Source organism: Argopecten irradians, chromosome 9 (assembly GCF_041381155.1).
Source record: "Argopecten irradians isolate NY chromosome 9, Ai_NY, whole genome shotgun sequence".
Lineage (NCBI taxonomy): Eukaryota > Metazoa > Mollusca > Bivalvia > Pectinida > Pectinidae > Argopecten > Argopecten irradians.
The window spans coordinates 37472416-37492710 of NC_091142.1; the positions used below are offsets into that span (position 1 = coordinate 37472416).

The following is a 20295-nucleotide window of genomic DNA, read 5'->3' on the forward strand; positions in this document are numbered from 1 at the left end:
TGTTTTAAAGAATACACCTTAAAGTAGTTAGTCAAGGGGAAATATCTGTAAACCGGTCCGGTCCCTTTGCCATCAACAAAGACGAAGAAGGAGTTTCTAATCTATGTTTATATGTTTTGATATTAGTGGCTTTGAATGTGATTTATTGTCTGGTAGTTGTTACTTCGGTTTGGCTAGTTTATACAGTGGTAATGAGTAGAGCATGTAAAGATAGGAAAAGTATTTAATATTGTGACATGGTTTAGATATGTATAGATTGAGTAACATGATAATGTGTCTGACGCTTATTACCGTAAATGGCTATTTAATGATGCGTGGCTGTGGTAATATGTGCATATCAAGCCAGATACGACTTCTCAGCCAGATGTGGAAGATGATAAGATAAACATGTTGTCATGTTAGCTGGTGGGGAATTAATTAGGCCAGATTATTTCAGTTTGACCACAGGTGTCAGACACATACCTTAACCAAGCTGTGTGAGCTATTGTTTATTTACATTCCACACTGCTATATTGTCTGTTCATGTTTACAGGTTGTGCATACCATTTTACGGAAACACTGAAAATAGCAGGTTAATATTCATTATTGTGTGTTTTATTTCCAGACGCTGATTGTGGTGTGAGACAGGTGTACAGCTGTTAGACGAGTATACAACGCTGTGAGACGAGTATACAACGCTGTGAGACAAGTATACAACGCTGTGAGACGAGTATACAACGCTGTGAGACGAGTATACAACGCTGTGAGACGAGTATACAACGCTGTGAGACGAGTATACAACGCTGTGAGACGAGTATACAATGCTGTGAGACGAGTATACAACACTGTGAGAAGAGTGTACAACATTGTAAGAAGAGTGTACAGCACTGAGACAAGTGTACAACGCTGTGAAACAAGATGGTGGCTAATCGTGATACCTGGAGTAAGAAAGTGGAGTTCCTTTTGGCAGCCATCGGCTATTCAGTAGGACTTGGAAATGTGTGGAGGTTTCCCTACCTCTGTTTTCAAAGTGGAGGGGGTAAGTATTATCTCTATAGATAAAAGGGGGTTACATGTATTGTCTTATTGTCTCAACTTAGTGTAGGAGGTAAGTATTATCTCTATAGACAAAAGGGGGTTACATATATTGTCTTATTGTCTCAACTTAGTGTAGGGGGTAAGTATTATCTCTATAGACGAAAGGGGGTTACATATATTGTCTTATTGTCTCAACTAAGTGTAGGGGGTAAGTATTATCTCTTTAGACAAAAGGGGGTTACATATATTGTCTTATTGTCTCAACTAAGTGTAGAAGGTTACTATTGTTTCTTATTCTTAAAGTGGAAGGGTTAACATTATTGTTCAAATGAAGTGGAGGGAAAAAATGTCAGACATTGTCTCCCAAAAAACAAAGTGAAGATGGTAGATACTTTATAGATGTCAACCTTTTTTCATTTCGATAAGGTGAATTATCACACTTTTGTCTTTGATAATGAACGTTTTTCCCATGGTACTGTCCTCGCCGTCATATCAGCGCCGGGGCTGATATCACATTATGATGTCATAACGGTAATTTGATATCAGCCCGGGGTGATATCAGTAACGGCCCGGACTGATATCACATCATCCAGGGTTTTCACTCCGGATTTTAGAGTTGCAATTCGATTCATTTTCCTGCAAACGATAAGTTGGATAACAGATACAATATTTAATTTCAAAATAACTCGCGGATAAACGTATTGAGAAAGTTATCATAAATCAGAAATAGTCTGTTTCATGATGATTTTACTGGAGATTTTGTCTTTAAACTAAGATCAGGTCGAAATTAGTTTTGTCTGCATTGACGAAAGCAAAGCATCGCAGTTCATATTTATAACACAAAAAGAACGTATTTGATATAAATAAAATCAATGACATGCGTTTGTCAACAAGAAGAGACACAGGAATGAATTAGACATTTTAATAATTTTATTTTCCCGTCGAATTCATAATTCCTTTCCGTTGTAAATCAATCTGAAATGAACCCGCTTTGCCGGAATTTGTTGAATGTTATCAATTTTTAAGTTATAGTTAGCCTTCACTAGGATCTTGTTAATTTTGCTTAAAATACATATTTCATCTCCTTCATTTAACCGGGGATTATGTATTTGTAAAACATATATATGTAATGAAGTTTTTCCACTGTTTCAACAGTAAATTGACCTACATTATGCTAGTGAAATATCGGTCATTGATCAATACGTTTTAATACATGTTTTTAAATTGTTAAAATTTCTTTCTCTTTTTTTTTTTTCAAAGTGTGATAAAAAAGTTATGATATGTCAATTTTGATATCGCACCCTTTATCAGCCTCACCTGAAGGGCTGATATGGCTGTTTCGGGCTGATAAAGGGTGCGATATCAAAATTGTCATATAATAACCTCTTATTATAAACCAAAGGATGTGATATCACCCGAGAGTTGATAAAATACTGTATTCACCTGAACACAAGTTAATAAATGTTTTTTGTATGACATTTACATAAAACTAAACCCTTTCAGTCTTATCTAGCTAAGTTGTGATGTCATATTAGATTTTCTAGACACCATAGAAATTGCAAAGTCACTTTTTGCTATATTTGGGTATGACCAAATTGACCACGGCCTTTTAGAATCTTATATTAATCCAAGAAGTGATTATGATGTCGCAGAATTAGTAATATCTTTTCTCATATTCTATGTTCTTAAATTTGTATTATTTTAAGAGCATTCCTGTGTCTGTTTTTATGATGTCCATACTTTGTATTATTTCAGGAGCGTTCCTGTGTCTGTTTTTATGATGTCCATACTTTGTATTATTTCAGGAGCGTTCCTGTTCCTGTTTTTATGATGTCCATACTTTGTATTATTTCAGGAGCGTTCCTGTTCCCGTTTTTATGATGTTCATACTTTGTATTATTTCAGGAGCGTTCCTGTTCCTGTTTTTATGATGTCAATACTTTGTATTATTTCAGGAGCGTTCCTGTTCCCGTTTTTCTGATGTCCATACTTTGTATTATTTTAGGAGCGTTCCTGTTCCCATTCTTTCTCATGTTGATACTTTGTGGTGTGCCATTACTATATATGGAACTGACAGTGGGACAATACACACAACAAGGACCTGTCGGAGCTCTCGCCAAAATCTGTCCCCTTTTCAAAGGTAAATATATTGTAATTGTGTTTTATTCAGTTTCCTCTTCTCTTGTAAACAGATATTTTTATAGACCTTTCAGGTCAGAGGTTTCAGAGACAGGATTATTGATGAGATGAAATTTTGCAAAAATCGTTCTTGTTGATGACTTATTACAACTTTACTAACGACATTTTATTTTACAATGGCTGACCTAGCTACCGTGGTGATATCGTTCCTGTTTTTGACGTATTAAAAACATTACTAACGACATTTTTAGGTCATCTGACCCGAAGGGTCAGGATGACCTATTGTCATCATGCACCGTCCATCGTCGTGCGCCGTGCGCCGTGCGCTGTGCGTAAACTTTTCATTCAAACGACTTCTTCTCAATAACCGAAAGGCCCAGAGTACTGATATTTGGCCTGTAGCATGCTGGGATGAAGGGCTACCAAGTTTGTTAACATTAATGACCTTGACCTTCATTCAAGGTCACAGGAGTCAAATAGGCTAAAAATCCTTCAAACAACTTCTTGTGAATAACTAAGAGGTCTAACCTGATATTGGGCCTGCAGCATGCTGGTATGAAGGGCTATCAAGTTTGTTCAAATGAATGACCTTGATCTTCATTCAAGGTCACAGGGGTCAAAAAGGCTAAAATCTCTAAACAATTTCTTCTCAAGAACCAGTAGGCCCAGGATACTCATATTGGGCATCTAGCATGCTGGGATGAAGGGCCACATAGTTTGTTAAAATAAATGACCTTGACCTTCATTCAAGGTCACAGGGTCAAATAGGCTAAAAATCCTTCAAACAACTTCTTGTGAATAACTAGGAGGCCTGGAGACCTGATATTGAGCCTATGACATGCTGGGATGAAGGGCTACCAAGTTTGTTCAAATGAATGACCTTGATCTTCATTCAAGGTCATGGAGGTCAAATATGCTTAAATCTTTAACCGACTACATTGTGTTGTGCTAATAGTCAGATGACCGTTAAGGCCCATGGGCCTCTTGTTACTATTGTCATCATGCACCGTCTGTCATCGTGCGCCGTGCGTAAACTTTTCATTCAAACAACTACTACTCAATAACCAAAAGGCCCAGGGTACTGATATTTGTCCTGCAGCATGCTGGGATGAAGGGGATATCAAGTTTGTTCAAATCAATGACCTTGACCTTCATTCATTGGGCTCCTGATATGCTGGGATGAAGGGCTACCAAGTTTGTTCAAATGAATGACCTTGACCTTCATTCAAGGTCACAGGGGTCAAATAGGCTAAAATCCTTTAAACCACTTCTTTCCAAGAACCAAAAGGCTCAGGGTTCTCATATTGGGGCTGTAGCATGCTGGGATAAAAGGCTACCAAGTTTGTTCAAATCAATGACCTTGATCTTCATTCAAGGTCACGGGTCAAAAAAGCTAAAATCTTTAAACGACTTCTTCTCAAGAACCAGAGTGCCCAGGGTACTGATATTGGGCATGTAGCATGCTGGGATGAAGGGCTACCAAGTTTGTTCAAATGAATGACCTTGACCTTCATTCAAGGTCACAGGGGTCAAATAGACTAAAAATGTTTAAATGACTTCTTCTCAAGAACCAAAAGGCCAAGGATACTCATATTGGGCCTGCAGCATGTTGGGATAAAGGGCTATCAAGTTTGTTCAAATCAATGACTTTGACCTTCATTCAAGGTTACAGGGGTCAAATTGAATAGGCTGAAATCTTTAAATTACATCTTTTGAAGAACCGAAAGGCTCTGACCTGCTGGGATGAAGAGCTACCAAGTTTGTTCAAATCAATGACCTTGACCATTCATTTAAGGTCACAGGGGTCAAATAGGCTAAAATCTTGAAATAACTTTTCTGTGAATAAGTAAGAGGCCTAGAGACATGATATTGGGCCTGTGACATGCTGGGATGAAGGCTACCATATTTGTTTTAAAAAAATGACATTGATCTTCATTCAAGATCACAGGGGTCAAAATGGCTAAAATCTTTAAATGACTATGTTGTGTTAAGCCAATAGTCAGATGACCGTTAAGGCCCATGAGCCTCTTGTATTTTACAGGGGCTGGTCTAGCTACCGTTGTGATATCGTTCCTGTTTACGACGTATTACAATGTTACTAACAACATTTTATTTTACAGGGGCTGGTCTAGCTACCGTGGTGATATCGTTCCTGTTTACGACGTATTACAACGTTATCATCACCTGGTCCTTTTACTACCTCTTCAGCAGCTTTAGTGGAGAGCTCCCCTGGAGCCGCTGTGGACATGAGTGGAACTCTCCACATTGTTGGGACGGAAATACAACCCAATCAGTGTTAAGAAACGTTACAATAAATAATGTCACGGTGCTGCAGAATGTTACAGAGTCTTTCAAACCCAACGGTTCAGTGTCACCAACAGAGGATTTCTTTGAGTATGTATATTGAGTGATCATACTGTTAATCCTTGAAATGGATTTTTTCAATTTAAGATAAATTTAAAATGTGTTGTTAGAATTATCTCCCTTTATCAGCCATAATCAAGTCATGATCATGGTGATTTTTGTGCTGATTTCTGTTGGTTTTTTTCCAATATAACATGAGACAAAAGGACAATTTATGAAAAAATATAAATTTGATAAAGAAAAACCCAGCCACAAGTTTTCATATTTTATCCTAAATTTAGGTCCAAAATGCTGCGGAAGAGCTCCGGAATAGAGGACATGGGATCGCTGAACTGGGATCTATCTCTAATCTTGTTGATGTGTTGGGTTATTGTATACTTCTGTATATGGAAGGGGCCAAAAGGCACTGGAAAAGTAGGTCAAGATTTTTAATTCTATTAGGAAAAGTAGGTCAAGGTTAAGTGCTTATGGAAAAGACTGAAAGGCACCAGAAAAGTAGGTCAAGGGTTTATTATAGTATGAATGTGTACTTTTGTACATGGAAGAGGCTGAAAGGTACAGGAAATATAGGTCAGGGGGTAAATTATACTTTAATAAAGGTCATTATATAGAAAACTAAATCATGAGAAATGTAATTACAACTTTGATAAAACTTTATTGTAATAAATGTAGGTCTGTGTCTTATGATACCCTGTCAATTGAAAAGTAGGCCAATGTCTTATGATACCTTGTCAATTGAAAAGTAGGCCAATGTCTTATGATACCCTGTCAATTGAAAAGTAGGTCAATGTCTTATGATACCATGTTAATTGAAAAGTAGGTCAATGTCTTATGATACCCTGTCAATTGAAAAGTAGGTCAATGTCTTATGATACCATGTTAATTGAAAAGTAGGCCAATGTCTTATGATACCCTGTCAATTGAAAAGTAGGTCAATGTCTTATGATACCATGTTAATTGAAAAGTAGGTCAATGTCTTATGATGCCGTGTTAATTGAAAAGTAGGTCAATGTCTTATGATACCGTGTTAATTGAAAAGTAGGTCAATGTCTTATGATACCTTGTTAATTGAAAAGTAGGTCAATGTCTGATGATGCCCTACCAATTTAAAAGTAGGTCAATGTCTTATGATACTGTGCTAATAGAAAAGTAGGTCAATGTCTGGTGATGCCCTGTTAATTGAAAAGTAGGTCAATGTATTATGATACTGTGCTAATTGAAAAGTAGGTCAATGTCTGATGATGCCCTGTTAATTGAAAAGTAGGTCAATGTCTTATGATACTGTGCTAATAGAAAAGAAGATCAATGTCTGATGATGCCCTGTTAATTGAAAAGTAGGTCTATGTCTTATGATACCGTTTTAATTGAAAAGTAGGCCAATGTCTTATGATACCATGTTAATTGAAAAGTAGGTCAATGTCTTATGATACCCTGTTAATTGAAAAGTAGGTCAATGTCTTTTGATACTGTGTTAGTTGAAAAGTAGGTTGGTGTGTTATGATACCCTGTCAATTGAAAAGTGGGTCAATGTCTGATGATGCCCTGTTAATTGAAAAGTAGATCAATGTCTTATGATGCCCTGTTAATTGAAAACTAGGTCATGTCTTATGATGCCTTGTCAATTGAAAAGTAGGTCAATGTCTTATGATGCCCTGTTAATTGAAAACTAGGTCAATCTCTTGACTTTCCTCCATAGTAAGTTAATTTTACCTGTGATTTGACTTTCCTCCATAGTAAGTTAATTTTACCTGTGATTTGACTTTCCTCCATAGTAAGTTAATTTTACCTGTGATTTGACTTTCTTCCGTAGTAAGATAATTTTACCTGTGATTTGACTTTCCTCCATAGTAAGTTAATTTTACCTGTGATTTGACTTTCTTCCGTAGTAAGATAATTTTACCTGTGATTTTCCTCCATTTTTCAGGTTGTTTATTTCACTGCCACATTTCCTTTTTTGGTGCTCGTTATTTTACTGGTAAGGGGCGTAACTCTGCCAGGCTCCTTAAATGGAATAATGTACTTCATCTGGCCAAAATGGGAGCTGCTCGCTGATCCTAAGGTTAGTAAATTTTCATTTACCATATTCTATTTTGTAACTGTATAATTTTTTTTTCAATGAAAAAAATGTCAAAAAGTGAAATGTTTAATTCAATGTTATGGTTTATTCTGACACTGCTTCAGACATGATGACATTTACAATGCTATTTCACAAACTATTGTTATTATACAACAGGTGATGGAATGTAAACAAAAAATATGCCTGATGATTATTTTTTACATAGATTAGTAAATATTTTCTTAATTTTATTTTGTATTGATTTGTTCAAGAGCAGACATTTAATTTTATTTCATAGTTTATTCTTTATATGTCCCATCAACTCACATATTGCAAGTGATTATTTGAGAAAAGCACAATTCTTTTTCTATATTTTACATTGAATTCTTATATCATGTAAATTTTTTTCAATGCAATTGTTTTTCCTTTATTTTCTTATTCCGTCGTCAAGTTACTGACTTGGATTAAATTTCTTTATCTTTATATTCCTGTAATCTTACTAAATGTCTGCAATCCTCCTCTCTACCTATTATTAATTTTGTTTTTCCTGTGTATTCCCATATTTCTTTGAAATATGTTACATTTTTATAGTCTACCTTCTCGACAATTTTTTTCCAACAATTCTGTCTTCATATAATTCAGAATGTCTTCTTTTCAAAGAGTACTGGCAAAATATAAACAATTTCTTTAGGTTTGATTTAAGGTTGACACGGATGAATTTGTGTATATTATCATGTAGACAAAGGTTTATAATCAGTAGACATGCAGTTCATCTTGTTACTTTAATCATCTATGTAATGCTAGCTTTTCTACACCTAATGATGAGGCCCTCTGGACCTTAACACGTATTTTCATTGAGATGTTTTACAAATACTTCATATTCATGGTAATTTATGAGTAACTGCAACATCTGTTTCCAGAGTGTCAATATAGTTTTGAATATTTGTAATATTGCTATGGTTATGACCACACATGAATCCAATTTTTAAATAATATACCAACAGGTTTATATACTTGTCTAAAGATACAGAATTATGTCCCTTTGTCCCTGACATGAATATATTTGTTTATTTATTTTTATTTTTTTTTCATTTTTATCTTTTCAGTATTCATTATGAAAAAAATAATAAAAAATTCTATCTTATTTTGAAAACAGTATCCAATCATTTTTATCTGTAATGATTAAGGAACTATAAATTTATTTTTAATGGTCTACTTGTAGTTTACAATGTATTATCTAATAAAGTTCAATATAATAAATCACATTTTAATATCCAATAATGAATATATTACCATAGCATGGTATGGTATTCTTTTCTTATGACCAATATTTCTGTTATGATGTGTACTTTGTTGACTTCATCCTATTTATTACAGAGAAAATCAATTGTTATTGAATATATCCGCTGACAATGGATTTTATTGTGGCGACTTTAAGGCCTAGCTTTTACAAACTGAAATTGTCAGAACTCGTAGTGTGGATTGATTGGCCCATCCCCAAACTTGACTTCATTACAGCCTGTCTTTATAAACTTCTAGTGGCCTTTGTGACTTTATTTTCCTTTCTGGTTGTTCCCCCTCCACTTCCTTTACTATGATGTGTCCTTATCATATCCTTGTTCTTCCATCTGCTCTACTTCAAGGTGGCCTGATATTGTTATTTCCATATTCTCCCCTCTACTTGACTACCCATTCTAATTTCATGAATTCTTGTGATATTGTGATTCTCCCCTCTGGTTGTCTTCCTTTACTTCTACTAGTTCTAGTTGTCTTTGTGATATTGTTATTCTTCCTTGGCTTGTCTTCCTTTAACCTCCTCTACTTCTATGTGTCTTTGTGATATTGTTATTCTTCCTTGGCTTGTCTTCCTTTAACCTCCTCTACTTCTATGTGTCTTTGTGATATTGTTATTCTTCCTTGGCTTGTCTTCCTTTAACCTCCTCTACTTCTATGTGTCTTTGTGATATTGTTATTCTTCCTTGGCTTGTCTTCCTTTAACCTCCTCTAATTCTATGTTCTTTGTGATATTGTTATTCTTCCTTGGCTTGTCTTCCTTTAACCTCCTCTACTTCTATGTGTCTTTGTGATATTGTTATTCTTCCTTGGCTTGTCTTCCTTTAACCTCCTCTAAATCTAGGTGGCTTTGTGATATTGTTATACTTCCTTAGCTTGTCTCCCCTTAACCTCCTCTAAATCTAGTTGTCTTTGTGATATTGTTATTCTTCCTTGGCTTGTCTTCCTTTAACCTCCTCTAAATCTAGGTGGCTTTGTGATATTGTTATACTTCCTTAGCTTGTCTCCCCTTAACCTCCTCTAAATCTAGGGGTCTTTGTGATATTGTTATTCTTCCTTGGCTTGTCACCCCTTAACCTCCTCTAAATCTAGGTGGCTTTGTGATATTGTTATTCTTCCTTAGCTTGTCTCCCCTTAACCTCCTCTAAATCTAGGTGGCTTTGTGATATTGTTATACTTCCTTAGCTTGTCTCCCCTTAACCTCCTCTAAAGGTCTTTGTGATATTGTTATTCTTCCTTGGCTTGTCACCCCTTAACCTCCTCTAAATCTAGGTGGCTTTGTGATATTGTTATTCTTCCTTAGCTTGTCTCCCCTTAACCTCCTCTAAATCTAGGTGGCTTTGTGATATTGTTATTCTTCCTTAGCTTGTCTCCCCTTAACCTCCTCTAAATCTAGGTGGCTTTGTGATATTGTTATACTTCCTTAGCTTGTCTCCCCTTAACCTCCTCTAAAGGTCTTTGTGATATTGTTATACTTCCTTAGCTTGTCTCCCTTTAACCTCCTCTAAATCTAGGGGTCTTTGTGATATTGTTATTCTTCCTTGGCTTGTCACCCCTTAACCTCCTCTAAATCTAGGTGGCTTTGTGATATTGTTATACTTCCTTAGCTTGTCTCCCCTTAACCTCCTCTAAAGGTCTTTGTGATATTGTTATTCTTCCTTGGCTTGTCTCCCCTGGCTTGTCTCCCCTTAACCGCCTCTACTTCTAGGTGTTTTTGTGATATTGTTATTCTTCCTTGGCTTGTCACCCCTTAACCTCCTCTAAATCTAGGTGGCTTTGTGATATTGTTATTCTTCCTTAGCTTGTCTCCCCTTAACCTCCTCTACTTCTAGGTGTCTTTGTGATATTGTTATTTTTCCCTGGCTTGTTTCCCCATAGCCTGATTGTTGCCTTGCATCATAACTGTTGCCCTATATTCTGAATGTTGCCCTGTACCCAGACTGTTGTCATGTATCCTGACTGTTGCCATGTACCCTGACTGTTGCCTTGTACCCTGACTATGCCCTGTACCCTGACTGTTGCCATATACCCTGACTATTGCCATGTATTTTGACTGTTGCCCGGTACCCTGACTGTTGCCCTGTACCCTGACTGCTACCCTGTATCCTTACTGTTGCCCTGTACCCTTACAATTGCCCTGTATCTTGACTGATGTCAGTACCCAGATTGATGCCCTGTATCCTGACTGTTTTCCTGTACCCTAACTGATGCCCTGTACCCTGATTGTTGCCCTGTACCTAACTGTTGCCCTGTATCCTGACTGTTCCCTGTACCTGACTATTGCCCTGTATCCTGACTGTTGCCCTCTACCCTAACTGTTACCCTATTCCCTGACTGTTGCCCTGTACCCTGACTGTTGCCCTGTATCCTGACTGTTCCCTGTACCTGACTATTGCCCTGTATCCTGACTGTTGCCCTGTACCCTAACTGTTACCCTATACCCTGACTGTTGCCCTATACCCTAACTGATGCCCTGTATCTGATTGTTGCCCTGTACCTGACTGTTGCCCTGTACCCTGATTGTTGCCCTATACCCTGACTGTTGCCCTATACCCTGACTGTTGCCCTGTACCCAGACTGTTGCCCTGTACCCTGACTGTGACTGTTGCCTGTACCCTGACTGTTGCCCTGTATCCTGACTGTTGCCCAGTACCTGACTGTTACCCCTGTATCCTGACTGTTGCCATGTACCCTGACTGTTGCCCTGTATCCTGACTATTGCCCTATACCCTGACTGTTGCTGTGTACCCTGACTATTGCCATGTATTTTGACTGTTGCCCTGTATCCTGTTTCCCTGTACCCTAACTGTTGCCCATACCCTGACTGTTGCCATGTACCTTGACTGTTGCCCTGTACCCTGACTGTTGCCCTATACCCTAACTGTTGCCCTATACCCTGACTGTTGCCCTGTACCTTGACTGTTGCCCTGTACCCTGACTGTTGCCCTATACCCTAACTGTTGCCCTATACCCTGACTGTTGCCCTGTACCCTGACTGTTGCCCTGTACCCTGACTGTTGCCCTGTACCCTGACAATTGCCCTGTATCCTGACTGTTTCTAACTGTTCCTGTACCCTAACTGTTCCTGTACCCTGACTGTTGCCCTGTACCCTGACTGTTGCCCTGTACCCTGACTATTGCCCTGTATCCTGACTGTTTCCCAGTACCCTAACTGTTGCCCTATACCCTGACTGTTTCCCTGTACACTAACGGTTGCCCTGTATCCTGACTTTTGCCCTGTACCCTAACTATTGCCCTGTATCCTGACTGTTTCCCTGTACCCTAACTGTTGCCCTATACCCTGACTGTTGCCCTGTACCCTGACTGTTGCCCTATACTCTGACTGTTGCCCTGTACCCTGACTGTTGCCCTGTACCCTGACTGTTGCCCTGTACCTTGTTGTCGTGGGTTGAAGCCTATGCCTGAGGTTACAGGCAGTTTTACCTGTATATGAGCTGCTATTTTATTCCTGACAGGTGTGGGTCTACGCGGCGGCACAGAACTTCAATTCTCTCGGGATAGCGTTCGGTGGTATCATAACGATGTCAAGCTATAACAAATTCAACAATAACATAATGAAGTATGTAAACAAGTGGAAACATTCTTATGTTAACCTGACATGTGTGTTTCATGTTTGGTGCAGGAAAACGTACTGGCCATTCGGGTATTCTCTCAATTCTGATCATTATATCAAAGCCTGATTTTATCTGTATTCAAACAGTTTCAAATTTGATACATCACATTACATTGAAATTATTAGTAAATAATATTTCTTCAATTTTGATATTATGGTTAAAATTCAAAATTCTAGTCTTTTAAACTAATTGAATTTTCATAAAGTTCTTGATAAAGTTAACTATAACAAACTTAATGGATGTCTATATTTCATTGATGAAGTGTTCCTCATTTTGTAATTATCAGGCTTTGAATATTTCTAGGATATAATTATATAAAGATCATCTTTATATCTATACATGAAATAAATTTGAAAAATAAAATGAATATTTGTCTTTTAATTAATTGAAGAATATATTCATTCTTTTTTTCTCAATAAATATGGAAAATTGGGACCCAATCATATCAGTCTTTTGAAAATGGTACAGTAAAACTCATTTGTAACAAACTCCAAGAGACAAGGCTCCAAGACCATTAAACAGTCTTAGACTTAAGACTTAATTTTTTGCCTAGCCAATCAAAAATGACGTAACTTTGTAACATCATCTGTAATTGGCTAAGTTTAAACTTAAGATTGTTTTCGACTTAAGACTGTTTCATGATCCTTGAGGCTGACTATACCAGAAGCATTGATAAAACAAATGAAAATAGACATGGTCTTAATTTCATTATACATTAGTTTCCGATGAAAATGAAGTTTCTAATGAAAATATATAACTTAATTAACAAAGGAACAAAATATTACTGTTATTTTAAGAAAATTTAATGGTATATACCATATGTATTATCAAACACAAACTTTGCTGGAAATGTTCAGATAAGGGTTGATTGGCAACTTCCTTTTTCAGTGTTAAATTATGAGGTGAATGGAAGCAAAAATGAATGAAAATATGTTTGATAAAATTAGCCATACCGATGGTAATATTATAAAGTGTTGCAGTCAGGGAATTTGTTTTTAGTTTGTTAGTCATGAAAATTTCTTATAACCGAGTTTGTTATATATTTGAGTTTCACTGTATATTTAGTTTTTGAAGGTTCAAAATATTTTTTATCACTTAATGTATTCTTAAATGAAAACAAAAATTGACAGTTTTAATGATGTTTCAAATAGTTTCTTTTTGTGAAAAGAAAGAAACAATATGTAGATTGTTTCACTTCTATTTTGGTATATGCTGTGATGTAATTGGGGCCTACATAAAATTAGTCTATTAATATTAAGGTAAAGAATTTTTTAAAGATATGTGCTGCAAACACGATATATACATTTTCAATATGTTTAGAATTAAAATTCAAAGTTAAAAGAAAATACAGAAATGTCTTAATAGAAATTGGATTGCAGATAACAACAATATTTATTGTAAAGCATCAGAAATCAGATTTTCTTCAATAACATGGCACATATCTTTAATTATATTCATCTCAGATTGGGAGAATACAGAATGCCCCCTTCCCCACAAAAAACAGAGAGAAAAAAAAAACATCAAATAAACGAAAAAAGCGAGGAAAAAAAGGATGAGAGAGGGAGAGATGGAAAAGACTTAGCTAAAGTAATTCCTTCATCAAACTTAATAATCTTGTTCATTAATACCTTTTTAAAACACTTTTTAAAAATAAAGGTTCTTATAAGATTACTTTTAGGGTCAAGGTTATGTAAGGTCAATCCAATGTTTGAAGATCACTTTAAGGTCAATGTCATGTTTCAAGATCACTCTTTAGGTCAAGGTCAACTTTGAATATCACTTTGAGGGCCAAGGTCATGTTTGATAATCACTTTTAAGGTCAAGGTCACATATGAAGGTCATTTTAAAAGTCAAGATAGATAATATTTGAAGATCACTTTTAAGGTCAAGGTCATATTTGAAGATCTTCTTGAGTGTCAAGGTCATGTTTGAAGATTACTTTTTAGGTCAAGATCATGTTTGAAAATCACTTTTAAAGTTAAGGCCATGTTTGAAGATTACTTTGAGGGTCAAGGTCATGTTTGATGATCATTTTTAAGACTAAGGTCACATATGAAGATCACTTTGAAAGTCAAGGCCATGATTGAAGATTACTTTGAAAGTCAAGGCCATGTTTCAAGATTACTTTTTAGGTCAAGATCATGTTTGAAGATCACTTTTAAAGTCAAGGTCATATTTGAAGATCTTTCTGAGAGTCAAGATCATGTTTGACGATCACTTTTAAGGTCAAGGTTATGTTTGAAAACCACTTGAAAGTTAAGGTCATGTTTGAAGATTACTTTGAAAGTTAAGGCCATGTTTGAAGATTACTTTGAGGGTCGGGGGCATATTTGAAGATCACTTTGAAAGCTGAGGCCATGTTTGAAGATTACTTTGAAAGTCAAGGGCATGGTTGAAGATCAATTTGACCCTTGTTTGACCTTAATATATGTTAAAGATCTGGAAATATTGGATCATGCAAAGATGACTTTGAGGAATTTTTGTTTGTTTTTTCCTTTGTTTTACCTATGTCTTATTAACAGTCGGGTCATTTAATAGCGTACTAGGTTAAACAGGTGGAAGAAATAAGAAATATCCTGTGAAGAAAACGCCCTGCTTTGATCAGTGACTTAATAACTGCCCTACATGTGATCCAAACTCGAAACTCATGTAGATGGCTAGTGGACATCTCAACCGCTTAGCATCTTTTGGTTTTTAAGGTCAATTGACTTAATACATGATAATTGAATATGTTGTTTGGGAAAGCAAAGAACCAAATTGTAATGAAATAAGAAAATTAGAGATAGAGGAAACACAGAAAATGTTCATCTACATAAAACTCTAAACAATTGACAAATAAACAAGTATTTTGTAATACAATTGTGCATTGAAATTGTATCTAATACTTAATGATTTTACAAGACAATTATTCCTTTACCAAACATGAAAGCACATGTACTAAAATAGTTTTGGCTGATAGTTGATATCATTATTGAAAAAGACAACTCTTAAAAGATACCCCATCTTTTGAGGAAAAAAATACTTTCTACTTAAAAATTCTTGATTTGATATTTAGTTAAATCCTTTTCATTTTTTTTTATAAATTATTGAAAAGAATATTAGTAATTAAGATTCAGTGATATTGTTACCATCTAAACCGGTGACAGAAACACTGCTACCATGGATATTTACATCAAGAAATCATCATCTTTATATCATATGACATCACAAAAACTAAACCTACAGAAATACTGTCATTTTAACTTTTACCTGTGTAAGGCCTTCTCATTAAATCATTGTTCACATTATCTCCTTGAAAGATGTTGATTAAATTGAAGAAATGAAATTATAAAAAAATGATTACATTAAATTGTATATAGAAAATATTGGGTTACACTACTGACAGGGGAGGATGTTTGATGGGTAACAATACTGACAGGGGAGGATCTTCAATGGGTAACATTACTGACAGGGGAGGGATGTTTAATGGGTAACACTACTGATAGGGGAGGGATGTTTAATGGGAAACACTACTGACAGGGGAGGGATGTTTAATGGGTAACATTACTGACAGGGGAGAATGTTTAATGGGTAACACTACTGACAGGGGAGGGATGTTTAATGGGTAACACTACTGACAGGGGAGGGATGTTTAATGGGTAACACTACTGACAGGGGAGGGATGTTTAATGGGTAACACTGCTGACAGGGGAGGGTGTTTAATGGGTTACACTACTGACAGGGGAGGGATGTTTAATGGGTAACACTACTGACAGGGGAGGGATGTTTAATGGGTAACACTACTGACAGGGGAGGATGTTTGATGGGTAACACTACTGACAGGGGAGGGATGTTTAATGGGTAACACTACTGACAGGGGAGGGATGTTTAATGGGTAACACTACTGACAGGGGAGGGATGTTTAATGGGTAACATTACTGACAGGGGAGGAATGTTTAATGGGTAACACTACTGACAGGGGAGGATGTTTAATGGGTAACATTACTGATAGGGGAGGATGTTTGATGGGTAACACTACTGACAGGGGAGGGATGTTTAATGGGTAACACTACTGACAGGGGAGGGTGTTTAATGGGTTACACTACTGACAGGGGAGGGATGTTTAATGGGTAACACTACTGACAGGGGAGGGATGTTTAATGGGTAACACTACTGACAGGGGAGGATGTTTAATGGGTAAACACTACTGACAGGGGAGGGATGTTTAATGGGTAACACTACTGACAGGGGAGGGATGTTTAATGGGTAACACTACTGACAGGGGAGGGATGTTTAATGGGTAACACTACTGACAGGGGAGGGATGTTTAATGGGTAACACTACTGACAGGGGAGGGATGTTTAATGGGTAACACTACTGACAGGGGAGGGATGTTTAATGGGTAACACTACTGACAGGGGAGGGATGTTTAATGGGTAACACTACTGACAGGGGAGGGATGTTTAATGGGTAACATTACTGACAGGGGAGGGATGTTTAATGGGAAACACTACTGACAGGGGAGGGATGTTTAATGGGTAACACTAATGACAGGGGAGGGATGTTTAATGGGTAACACTACTGACAGGGGAGGGTGTTTAATGGGTAACACTACTGACAGGGGAGGATGTTTAATGGGTAACACTACTGTCAGGGGAGGATGTTTGATGGGTAACATTACTGACAGGGGAGGGATGTTTAATGGGTAACACTGCTGACAGGGGAGGATGTTTAATGGGTAACACTACTGACAGGGGAGGGATGTTTAATGGGTAACACTACTGACAGGGGAGGGATGTTTAATGGGTAACACTACTGACAGGGGAGAATGTTTAATGGATAACACTGCTGACAGGGGAGGGATGTTTAATGGATAACACTACTGACAGGGGAGGGTGTTTAATGGGTTACACTACTGACAGGGGAGGATGTTTGATGGGTAACACTACTGACAGGGGAGGGATGTTTGTTGGGTTACACTGCTGACAGGGGAGGATGTTTAATGGGTAACACTACTGACAGGGGAGGGATGTTTAATTGGTAACATTACTGACAGGGGAGGGATGTTTAATGGGTAAGACTACTGACAGGGGAGGATGTTTAATGGGTAACACTACTGACAGGGGAGGATGTTTAATGGGTAACATTACTGACAGGGGAGGGATGTTTAATGGGTAACACTACTGACAGGGGAGGATGTTTAATGGGTAACACTACTGACAGGGGAGGATGTTTGATGGGTAACACTACTGACAGGGGAGGATCTTTAATGGGTAACACTACTGACGGGAGGGATGTTTAATGGGTAACACTACTGACAGGGGAGGGATGTTTGATGTGTAACACTACTGACAGGGGAGGGATGTTTAATGGGTAACATTACTGATAGGGGAGGATGTTTGATGGGTAACACTACTGACAGGGGAGGATGTTTGATGGGTAACACTGTTGACAGGGGAGGATGTTTAATGGATAGCATTACTGACAGGGGAAATGCTTGACAAAAATCCTTGAAGCATAAAGGATCCTAATCAAGGAGAGACATGTGCAAAGCTTAAGAGAGTTTTGTTTAATGAGACAAAAATATTTTGATAATGTACATGTAATTTTATTTAATGACAATGATACTCAGTGACAACAGGAATTCATGTTGACTACCCATGAATAACCTCTTTTTTTTTTACTTTTGCGTATACTCAATATATAATATTTTCATATCGTGAAATTTGTCTTATTTTGCTTTATTGGTGATCAAGTCCTGTAATTTAAAAAAAATGATCCTCTTTCAACATACTTATTTTGATGTAATAACGTTTTAGAGCAAAATTGACTTTTGACAGGTTAGCACATTATTAATTACTACACTTAAGTGTAAAAGTACTATACAAGCACAATAATATTTTAGTACTAGATGTCTCACATGAAAAGTGCTATGTTATGACCACTAAGTACTTATACTTATATGCACATTTGCTCTGTAACCATATTTGTAAAACATGACATTCTTTTACTCGCATGCTTATAAATTGAGACAATACTTCCTTATTCAAGAATTTTACTGTTGTTATATTTGATTTTAGCTTAGATATATATATATTTTACATGCCTAGGTGTAAGTGATTCGTGTTTGACTGACGGTAGTTATCTCCCCTTGTATTTTACAGAGATGTCCTGACGATAGCGGTGGTTGACGCAGTCACCTGTATACTGGCTGGGTTCGCTATATTTGCCACTTTAGGCTATCTAGCTGAGAACCAACAAACAGATGTGGCTAATGTGATCAAACAAGGTGAGGACTGAATTTCTAATCAGGCCTAGAATAATATGTACAACGTAATTACGTACTACGTAATTTTGGTAGTTCATGTAACCCATGAAAAATCGAGGATGACTAGCAGTATGCAAGCTAGATCATAGTAGAATGCATTCTAGATGTCAAGGATGACTATAAGTATACAAGATCATAGTACAATGCATTCTAGATATCGAGGATGACTATAAGTATACAAGATCATAGTACAATGCATTCTAGATATCGAGGATGACTATAAGTATACAAGATCATAGTACAATGCATTCTAGATATCGAGGATGACTATAAGTATACAAGATCATAGTACAATGCATTCTAGATATCGAGGATGACTATAAGTATACAAGATCATAGTAGAATGCATTCTAGATATCGAGGATGACTATAAGTATACAAGATCATAGTACAATGCATTCTAGATATCGAGGATGACTATAAGTATACAAGATCATAGTACAATGCATTCTAGATATCGAGGATGACTATAAGTATACAAGATCATAGTACAATGCATTCTAGATGTGTTCATCACTGGTTCAAAATAAGATGTCAAAATATTTTCGTAGATTGTTGAACCTGAATATACCATTTAGCCAGTTATTTTTGCAATTCAAAATTTTCGCAATTTGTACAAAAACTAAGAAAATGAAATTTTAGCCTATAAAATGTTTGTAATTTGGCTGCAAGGTTATAAGTAATTCAACCAAATTTTAAAATTTCACAGATCAAAATTTTCTGATCATGTCGATGACTCGCATAATCACGAAAATATCATCACTGTGAAAATGACCTGCTCTAAGCTACTATAAACCAACCTTTGTTCACAGCTACTAAATTTCATGATTTCCGTTTCAAAACAAATTTCTTAAGATAAGGCTGGCAGTTCCTATCAGTATCATGAATTATATGTCAGTTTGCGGAGATAAACTTCGCGAATTTACTAGGATTGCAAAATTCACGAAAGTAAATCTCGCACAATAGAAAGTTGGTTTGCACATTTTAATGCCCATTGTGACCTTTAAACTACTATGATCTTCCTGACAGGTCCTGGCCTCGTCTTCATTATTTACCCAGAAGCCTTCACCACCATGCCCGTTCCGCAGCTTTTCTCCATCGCGTTCTTCTTTATGCTGATTTGTCTCGGGATAGACAGTCAGGTAAGGGCAGACAACTCTGGAAGGCACAGAAAAATCAGGAGCTTGCATTTAATGCTTTATATTGTTATCCTGTCCCAAGGGGAATTGTCGTTTGTAGTAAAACCTGTCTTAGCTACAACCTTAATGACCATTTGCTTAATTAGACAACTTTTCTAGAATCCCAAATAACCATCTGTACAACCTGTGTATTATAAAGACCACCTTCTTCTATCCTTTGGGTGGTCTTTATAGACCCGTTTGACTGCTACAGTTGTAGGAATGTGGCTATCTAGGAAGACCTAATGTTACTTATGTCAATTTCAACACATTCTTTGGCGATTTCATATAGTGATCATGAATCTC

The 20295-nt window shown here is 36.8% G+C and overlaps 1 protein-coding gene across 3 annotated transcripts in view; it reads left to right on the plus strand.

Annotated features, from left to right (window-relative positions):
• Positions 1 to 20295, plus strand: part of LOC138332246 (sodium- and chloride-dependent GABA transporter ine-like) — a 143223-nt gene that overhangs the window by 114971 nt on the left and 7957 nt on the right. For 2 of the 3 annotated variants that reach the window (XM_069280258.1, XM_069280261.1), the window contains 8 exons: positions 605 to 1018; positions 3023 to 3157; positions 5277 to 5550; positions 5802 to 5934; positions 7445 to 7579; positions 12346 to 12449; positions 18648 to 18772; positions 19841 to 19953. In XM_069280258.1, the coding sequence (XP_069136359.1) occupies positions 898 to 1018; positions 3023 to 3157; positions 5277 to 5550; positions 5802 to 5934; positions 7445 to 7579; positions 12346 to 12449; positions 18648 to 18772; positions 19841 to 19953 (1140 nt within the window). In that variant the 5' untranslated portion in view covers positions 605 to 897. Of the gene's footprint in view, positions 1 to 278; positions 477 to 604; positions 1019 to 3022; positions 3158 to 5276; positions 5551 to 5801; positions 5935 to 7444; positions 7580 to 12345; positions 12450 to 18647; positions 18773 to 19840; positions 19954 to 20295 lie in introns of those variants that run through there. The other variant, XM_069280259.1, reaches the window with a different exon arrangement.